The sequence below is a fragment of the Ananas comosus genome, unplaced genomic scaffold (assembly GCF_001540865.1).
Source record: "Ananas comosus cultivar F153 unplaced genomic scaffold, ASM154086v1, whole genome shotgun sequence".
NCBI lineage: Eukaryota > Viridiplantae > Streptophyta > Magnoliopsida > Poales > Bromeliaceae > Ananas > Ananas comosus.
In genome coordinates, this window is record NW_017890692.1 from 1 (window position 1) to 8,564 (window position 8,564).

Below are 8,564 nucleotides of genomic sequence, written 5' to 3' on the forward strand. Positions count from 1 at the left end.
TCTCTTTCTTTTTTCTCGTTGTAGAAATGAGTTTAGCTGAAAATTTAAAATAACTAAATTCAAACTTGAAATTTAAAATAGTGACTATTAAATTTTTTGTCACTTGTGATAGGAATGGTCGCTATCCGTTTTATAGCTGTTTTTGTTGGCTGTGTTTCGTTTTGTTTAACTTTAATATATCCTCCATCTGTTTTCATGATCGTTATGAGATGATTTTAAAGAAACTTTTGATGAATCCAATCTATGGTAAACAGATCTAATTTGACTACAGACTACAATAAAAATGGACCTGCCAAGGCATGCTGAGAAGATAGCCAAAGAGAGCCTTGTCATAGTAGCTGTGTTCCTGCACAACATAAACCAGACACCGATACAGACAAAAATAATACATCAATTGGCCAGAACTTGACGCACATCTACATGCCGTCAAACATAAAACTTCCCTTCACTGCTACCTAACTTTGTTCCATTTACTCTTTAAATGATGCTTAGTAACTGATGCAGAGGCAACAAATAATAGGGGATGAATGGATGCATTAGCAGTCAACATGGAATCCCAACAGGCAAGAACTGGAGAAACTGATCTTTAACCACATAACAACACCATAGCATCATCAAAAAGATGTATCATCACACAGCTTTAATGTTCCGGAATTTGCTTTTCAGCAACTTAGGAGCATAATTTCGAGCTGCATGAACTTACAAAATCAATGCAATGATGTAAATCTGGATGAGCAATCATTAATTCTAATACAGGGGAAACATAATATGTTAGACCTCAATGAATTGCTTTGGGAAAAAAATAAATAAAGATATCTGAAACTACTTATTTGAGCTCTCTTCAAAAGCCAAGCACAGAAGCAAGGGGAGTCTGTAAATCGACCCCTCGCAAGCCTCAGTAGGTAAGTGTTGATATCAGTATCGCAGTCCTAGTTTGCATGACTTTTCTCAGGTTGCTTCTCCTGAGCAACATCACTTGGAAGATCGAGCCCCTGCGGAATCTTCCCAGGATAGTTGTAATTGGAGGAATCCAACCCAAGCATGCTGCACAAAAGGATCATAGAGAAACACTAGCATCATAATCATCATAATCAAGGCATGCTAAATGAAGGAAAACCTAATAAATTTCAGACAGAAATCTCACCTTCTGTCAACTAGCACCATGGATCTTAGTTCACAGTTGGCAAAGCTGTAGAACAACAAAGGTTTTAATATATTATACTAATTACCAAAAGAAAAAAAATCAGTCTTTCTATCCTCTTAGGAAGATATAGGCGTATTTAGCCTAACTTTTCAAAATTTAGGGCCAAAAGTGAATTTTTCGTCAACAAAGTATTTAGCAACCTCTTTTCTAAAACCTCATTCTGATTTTAAAAAATAGTTTTTTTTTGTAAATTTTGATAGAATTTGATTATGTACGTTGACTAATGAATTAAATACAATTATTCAAACCCAAAAAAGTAGAAAGAATCATAGTAAATTTTATAAATTTTGGTTTATCTATTAAAGTTAAATATATTGAATATTTTAAATTGAGTCAATTGATAAGTTGAAAAATTATTAAAAAATATATCTAACTATTATCAAGGTTTTAAGTGCCCATCGGCACAGGCCGTATCCACCGTGCCGTACTGTGCCAACAAATTACCGGCATGATACAGATCCCGTGCCGATGGCACGGCTCAAAACCTTCTATTCTTTAAATTAGTAAGTAATTTCCTCAATAAAGTTCGAAAGATATGATAAAAAGACATAATAAATAATTAGAATATTTTGTTGTTAAAGAAAATAAATATTTCATACTATTATGTGTCGGCACACAAAAATTTTTTGACCGGCACGCATTGGCACGGTTCGGCACGCACTGTGCCGTACCGCGCCAGCAAGTTTCCGGCACGACACTTAAATCCTTGACTATTATATATATCCGCTTGTTTATTTATTAATAGAAAGTTTAAATGAATTGTAAAATCATAAAATTATTTTATATGTGGTAGAGGTAACCTAACCGCTCTATGTAAAAGGTGATAAGGATTCACAAATATAATTATCAACTTCAGGTTACCAAACAGAGAATATAACTGCAGTAATTGCATTTCCAGAGAACCAAACAAACTAGGTGTTGTTAAAACTACAGCATTTCCAACTGCATGTATTTTTTACTGCATTATATTTACAACTAAATCCTTTATTATTCCTCCAGAGATAAAAGCTATGATCTAAATACAAGGGACTTGTTGCACCTCACTAGCACCGTGCTGGCTAATGTGGGACGTTGGGACAAGCATGCTAGCGTCAGTAACTACGGCTTAAACATTTTGGTCTGTATGGCTATAGGTCAATTCGAATCACAAATACATGCAGGTAGTTATTATTTAGGATGATGCCTAAGCCACTTTGTAGGGTACTACATCAAAGGTGTTCTTCTTGGTCTGCAACGAAAGTAAAACGCCAAAAATGGTGGTACTACGAATTCACTTTGACAGATTGTCATGCTTCTAAATCTTATAAGGGTGTGTATTAAGAGAAGATTGGGGCATGTAAATGTAGCTGAGGATGTCAAATCTAGACAGGAGGAGGTCCTGTTTGAACTCAGGACCTCGCACAAGAGAGTGGGTGGTACCACCATTAGGTAACTACCAATTGTAGGATATGAGATGATAATTAGTTGCTCCTCATTCCTAGCTAAAAGTCTATGTTACTTCCCTAGTAATTTTATCTCTACTTGATATACAACAGTCTTGATTTCAGTTTCCTATCGTCTAACTTTAACATCTTCCATGAGGTAAAAGTTTAGGCTGACAAAAAAAACAAAAGAGAGAGTGCGAGAGAGCAAATGTTATTCTCCAGTATTACAGAATGAAAAGTCGGCGAGACACTTACGACTTGCAGATTTCCGCTTCAATGGTGGGATGGCAATCCTTCCCAAAATTGCTTAAGGTATGAGATAGAAAAGCACTGTGAGTAACGATTGCTATCTCTTTCTCTTCTCTCGTCCACAGCCTGTAAATTCAAATAGTATACAAGACCAATTTTATGAAGCAAAAGTTCATATGAAGGAAGATATACCAATTGATGAACGACATTCCCCTGGATGCAAGGTCTTCATCTTTCTCTCTTACATCAGCCTTCCAAAGAACATCCACATCACTTCTTATCTGTGAAAGAATGCCAAAACCTATAAATTAGATATTTCTATGAGAAAGGCGATGTCCTCAGGCATTGATAATTATAATGAAGGAATTCTCAATTGATAGCAGAGGAGCACTCGCCAAAGAAAAATCAATTGCAGGAAAAAGAGGACGATAATCAGATATACTCCTCCTCTTGTCACATAGGTTAAATCCCTGCAGAAAAAACAAACATTTCAACTTAAGAAAGACAGCCCATAATTTAAGTAGAGCCATCACCACTAGCTTCGGTAAAATGCAACATTTTTTTATCCAAAATAAAGTAATTAAAAGTTGAAAATGCCAGGTTCATTTCTGCCCATGAAAAACAAACTAAACAAAGAAATCAGGGAGGAATCAAAACAAGCTCCATCAGCTAGCTTTAATAGCCTACTCTATGCAATCCATAACAATATTTAAACTTAAGATACAAGAGAACACAGTGATACTCACAAAGAACCCAGTAAGACTAAAGAACGGTCAATGTGAAAGATAGAATATAAATATATATGCGCCTAATAAAGAAGTTGACAAGAAACCATTGTAGTAATTCACAGGATTTTTAAGGATCTTTATTCATCCAAAAAAAAATAAGCATACCAAGCGTTCTCGGCATTTCTCCACTGCAACAAAACGTGGGCAATTTAAACTTGAAATCGCAAGATGGTTACTGTTCCCAGCATTTTCTACCATTAATGGTGGCACATTAATTCCATCAGTGTAACTCTCGCCGCCAAACACCCCCACTGCAGTTTGCATTGTCCTGTAACGTAAGTTAACCTTATCATAACATGGTTTAGTCTGATCTGCTGTTGAGTTCAGACACCTTCATGCCTTGTTAGAGCTAATAAATTAAACAACGGAGAAATTGAATGAAGAAACTTAATCCCCAATAAATATTGAAGTGTGCTAATCAAATGGAGTTCATCAAAGCAAGTACATTCTATGCAGCTGTCCTATTTGAGGCATATGTTTTATGTGACACTGATGAAAAAGGGACGAATACATCCAAGGACAGCAGCAACTAACAATCTCCAAACAAGAGCTGCAACAAAAGAAAAATGGGTGTACAAATCAACTGTTTCAGATATAAGATCATCAACCCTTCTAATCTAAAGTCAGATGACACCCATAGCCTTGTTGCGATTTGATGCCTTACTCTCCCCACCAGATTGACTTAAATTGAGATGTGCAATTAACTGACTCAACAAACTTTTTGCAGTTATCCCCTCAGTGCTCGCATTGTTTAGCTGCCGACCCAACAACCCCGCTGTGTAAACAATTTGAATACATCGAGTACAATCAGGCCTCACCACGCTCGTCACATCCACCTGACAAGTTGACCAGACCATATTGAGGGTTGTCCAATGGAATAGTTAGACACATGTTACATTCACATGATAGCCAATAGCTCTTCACCATTAATATATATTATAAGGCAGATTATAAAACTGTTTGGATCAAGGTAGAGGGCTAGGAACATAAAACAATTGTCATCAAAGGTGAGCAACCATAATTAATGTGCAGTTCCTTTCAGGTCTCTTGCGACTGTCAACACCATTTATTAGCACAACTGATGATATGCCTACTTTTGAATAGCTGTAGTGTCCGGCAATCTTTATATCTTACAAATGTATCATGTGCTCTTATGTATGTAATTGGCATGATATTAAACTAAAAATAGCTGTCTGAGTTAGACAGAACTAATTACATCTTGTACACTCGAATGGGTTACAAATGCTAACACCTTCAAGAACAAAGCAGGCCACTACATGCCCCAGCTGAGCTTCTCAGAGGGGGTCATGACATAACGTGAATGCACATTAGACCAAAACTTGGAGACTGCCGTACGTATGTCATATTGGAGATAACATAAGCGCTCCAATGTAGAATGTTCTTACCAAATGTTGGATTATCAAATTTCCATGCATCAGGTTGCATACTGGGCTTAGAAAAGAACCAACAAAACATGCCAAAACGTAGCGTGAATAAGACGAGAATTTTCAATAAAGGTCAATATTAGCATCCTAGAAATTCCTTCCAAGCATATAAGCATTTGATGTTATAGCCAACCAACTATTTCTAGAATTAATAATTTGTAAAGGAAACTGAAGAAAATTCAACAGAAGTCCAACATGCACAAAAAATGCAACTCAAGATAAGGTCATTCTTTACCTTAGCAAAGGGGAAGTAACTACTAAATCAATCTTCTTGGCAAGCCCACATTTATGAACGTGCTTTCGCAGATTACTAACCTGTTGGATAGAGCAATCACAAAGGAATCTTAACAATATAACGAGCAAAGATTAAAAACAATCTTGCAAGAACCAACTCATTGACCTTCCTATTACCTAACAGAACATCTAAAATGGTACTAACGTAGTCAGAGAAAGTACTGAACGTAGGAAGAAGCAGTTGGCATCACAAAATTTTCTTTTCATGTTTACTTACATTTAAGTGTAGCATCCCTTCTATGCATGATGGCAGATATGTTTAAATGATTTAAAATATAGCAAAAGCTCTTCTAAACACCCAAGAGTTAGATCCCAGATAGTCATTTAGAATAAACTCCATCTATGCCAGCCCAATTTGTCAATATCGACGGAATTCAATATCCTTAACTTATTCTTATAGCACAACAGCAACAAAAACTTAACGCAACTCACATGTTCATCCTTTTCCCTATCTAACCGCTTGATTTGGATTTTCACAAGCAGTGGCATATTTGATAAGGTTTTGTTCCTTTATTAACGGATATTTGTAAATATCTATTGACGTACAAAATGTGAATTCCAACTTTCAGAAGGAGCAAACAGCTTATTATGAAATGTTGATTACCAAAATGACAAAAAAAATTGCAGAAAAAAAGAATGCATGGTCTGAGGGCAAGTCAGTTCCTTGCACTTCCACTGACCCTTCTCTTGTAAAAGACAATCTAACCACATAGAGTGAATGGAGATGTAACCGATCCAACCACTTCCTCAGCATTTAATACAACGCAACAAATTCATCATACCCAAAACGTGCAACCAGTGAAAATGAAGTGTGAGACAAAAACATACATATATGTCTAATTATTGTACACTCTTCGTTTGTATCACAAAAGCATGAAAACCTACCTGCTCCCACCCAAGCGGGGAAAGATGAGCGTCAAATAGTTCAGGAGATGAATATTCTTTATGGTCATTTTCACCCTTCACATTATGGATTCCCTGTGCATGCCTGACCTGAGCATATTTTGAGCATAATCAAATGCAAGCTAAAGTAGAAGGGCCACAGGGATGTATATAAGATTATTATTGTGAGACATTCAGTCGTCACATCTAAACAATCAATCATCACGGACCAGGTGAAGAGTTTTACAACGGTGCGACGGATAAAGGGTTGAACCAGTACTTCCAGCCATTTCTGCAGGAAATAAGTCATGGAAAATTCCTAGAGCGTTAGTTGAAGAAACTTGCAAATACCAAGAACATCACCAAAATACGTTTGAGGAATTGCCAACAAACAAGCATTTCCGTCACTTCATACAAAATATATTCACCACTTTTAGCAGTGAAGTACGTGATATGACAAATGAGCCACAAATACTAGATGATATGACTACTTTGTATTGTAATTAGACGTTACTCATTTTTGACCGTAAATTTTAGATCATGTAGCCTTCTTCTCGTCTTCTTCATTTCACCTGTTGCTTTATCCTTCTCCTGCAACTTCTTTCCCTCTTTCCTCCACTAACCTCTCCTTTTTCTCCCATCTATTTCTAATTAAAATAGAAGTGATTCATTGTGCAAATCCAACTTTTGATGCAGAAATCTGCACGTATCTGATATGCACCATTCAGGTTTCGTTAGTTTTATGTATCCTAGTCCTACAACTATTCAACTTATTATTTTTTGTTACTTCAAGATAAGCTATCGGCCATTATCGAGGGAGCAAGGTCAATCCACTAGTAGGCCCCAAATCCGATTTTATCGAATCCAATGGCGCTCTCGTGGTTTCCAGACAAACTAGGGCACAAAAATGGAGGGAGCACTACCAATGAAAACTGAATGTAAAACGGCATGACCATACAGCGACTCCGTTCGCCATCAATCAGAAACGCATCTGAGACGAGAACATAACACTAACACAGCTCCACGAACAAATTTTGTAGCAGCAGCTAAGTCTCACTACCATAACCGACATTCTTGGGCTCATCTTAGCCTTCGAAAACCGCATTCTACAGCGCCCGTATCAAATCATAAAACTCGAGGAACATGACAAGATCTGTCGCATACGGTATCCACAGGACGTCGAGAATCGTAAGGAAATCCATGAAGAATCGCGTTCTCAAGCATCAAAGCACACAAAAGAAAAATAAAAAAAGAAAAAAAAAAAGGGAAAAAAAATCGGGGCACATCATCGTATTCAAGAGACGATACGGGATAGGGTTAGTATCGATCGAAGCAGGGGGAAGAGCGGATTAATGGATGCGACTCGGAACCTGAAGAGGCGGCAGAGGAGCAGCGGAGGAGGAAGGGGAGAGGGCTGCGGCTGCGGCGGTGTGGGGTGTGGAGCGGCGATCGTAGTTTCGGAGGTGTGGGGTCGACGGAGGAGGCGGTGTGCAGGATAGGGGAATAATAATAATCTTGATATTAACTATAAACAAATATATTTGGTAGGTTTTCCTCACCCCCTTCTACCAAGGGTATTTTGATAATTTAATATTAGTTGAATATTAATAATAAATATCTTAGTAATTTATTATTAGTTGAATATTAACAATAAATTTATATAATTAAATTATAAATAATAATATAAATTTTAAAGCTTAATATGATTAGATGAACACCCTACTATCAACAAGAATTAAAATTAATTATTAGGTCTCAGAACTTTTCAAAAAAAATTTACAGTATAACAAAATTTTTCAAATTTTTTAAAGAAAAAGCAGTACTTTTTCTCTTTTCATAACAAAATTCATTTATTCGCAAAATTTTAAAAAACTTATAGTCAACTAATTATTATCTAGATATTAATTATAATGTTATATAATTAACTTATAAATAACTATAATGTTGAAAATTATTTTAAATTAGAGCAATTCTTATTTTTAATTTAAATTTTCTATATCATTTTAAAAAATATTTAAAATTTTACAAAAAACTAAACTTCAATTGGTGTCTTAACTATATATAACCTTCATTTACACTTTGGTACCAAGAAAGTTTTAAATTAAATGACGAATTATGACGATGAAGGTGAAAAAAATATAGTGTAGTAGAGTTAATTTCTTAAAACTATTAAAACAAAGTTTAAATATGCAAAATCTTAAAACAGATAATATTATTTGTTGAATTGTTTGGAGTTTTCTTTTTCCAAACAAAGTATATTTATTTCGAAAATAAAAAA

The 8,564-nt window shown here is 35.7% G+C and overlaps 1 protein-coding gene across 2 annotated transcripts; it reads right to left on the reverse strand.

Annotated features, from left to right (window-relative positions):
• Positions 1 to 569: 569 nt before the first annotated feature.
• On the reverse strand, positions 570 to 7,801 carry LOC109704102 (phosphoglycerate mutase-like protein 1). Of its 2 annotated transcripts, XM_020224833.1 has the most exons (10): positions 7,657 to 7,801; positions 6,517 to 6,578; positions 6,290 to 6,397; positions 5,346 to 5,425; positions 3,771 to 3,933; positions 3,273 to 3,347; positions 3,070 to 3,158; positions 2,884 to 3,003; positions 1,145 to 1,189; positions 570 to 1,044 (listed from the first exon to the last, which is right to left on the reverse strand). In XM_020224833.1, exons 2-10 carry the CDS (start codon positions 6,574 to 6,576, stop codon positions 930 to 932), a joined length of 855 nt encoding a protein of 284 aa, XP_020080422.1. In that variant the 5' UTR covers positions 6,577 to 6,578; positions 7,657 to 7,801; the 3' UTR covers positions 570 to 929. The 2 variants fall into 2 exon arrangements, with proteins under 2 accessions (XP_020080422.1, XP_020080423.1); XM_020224834.1 differs by lacking the exon at positions 3,273 to 3,347.
• Between the last annotated feature and the right edge of the window lie 763 nt (positions 7,802 to 8,564).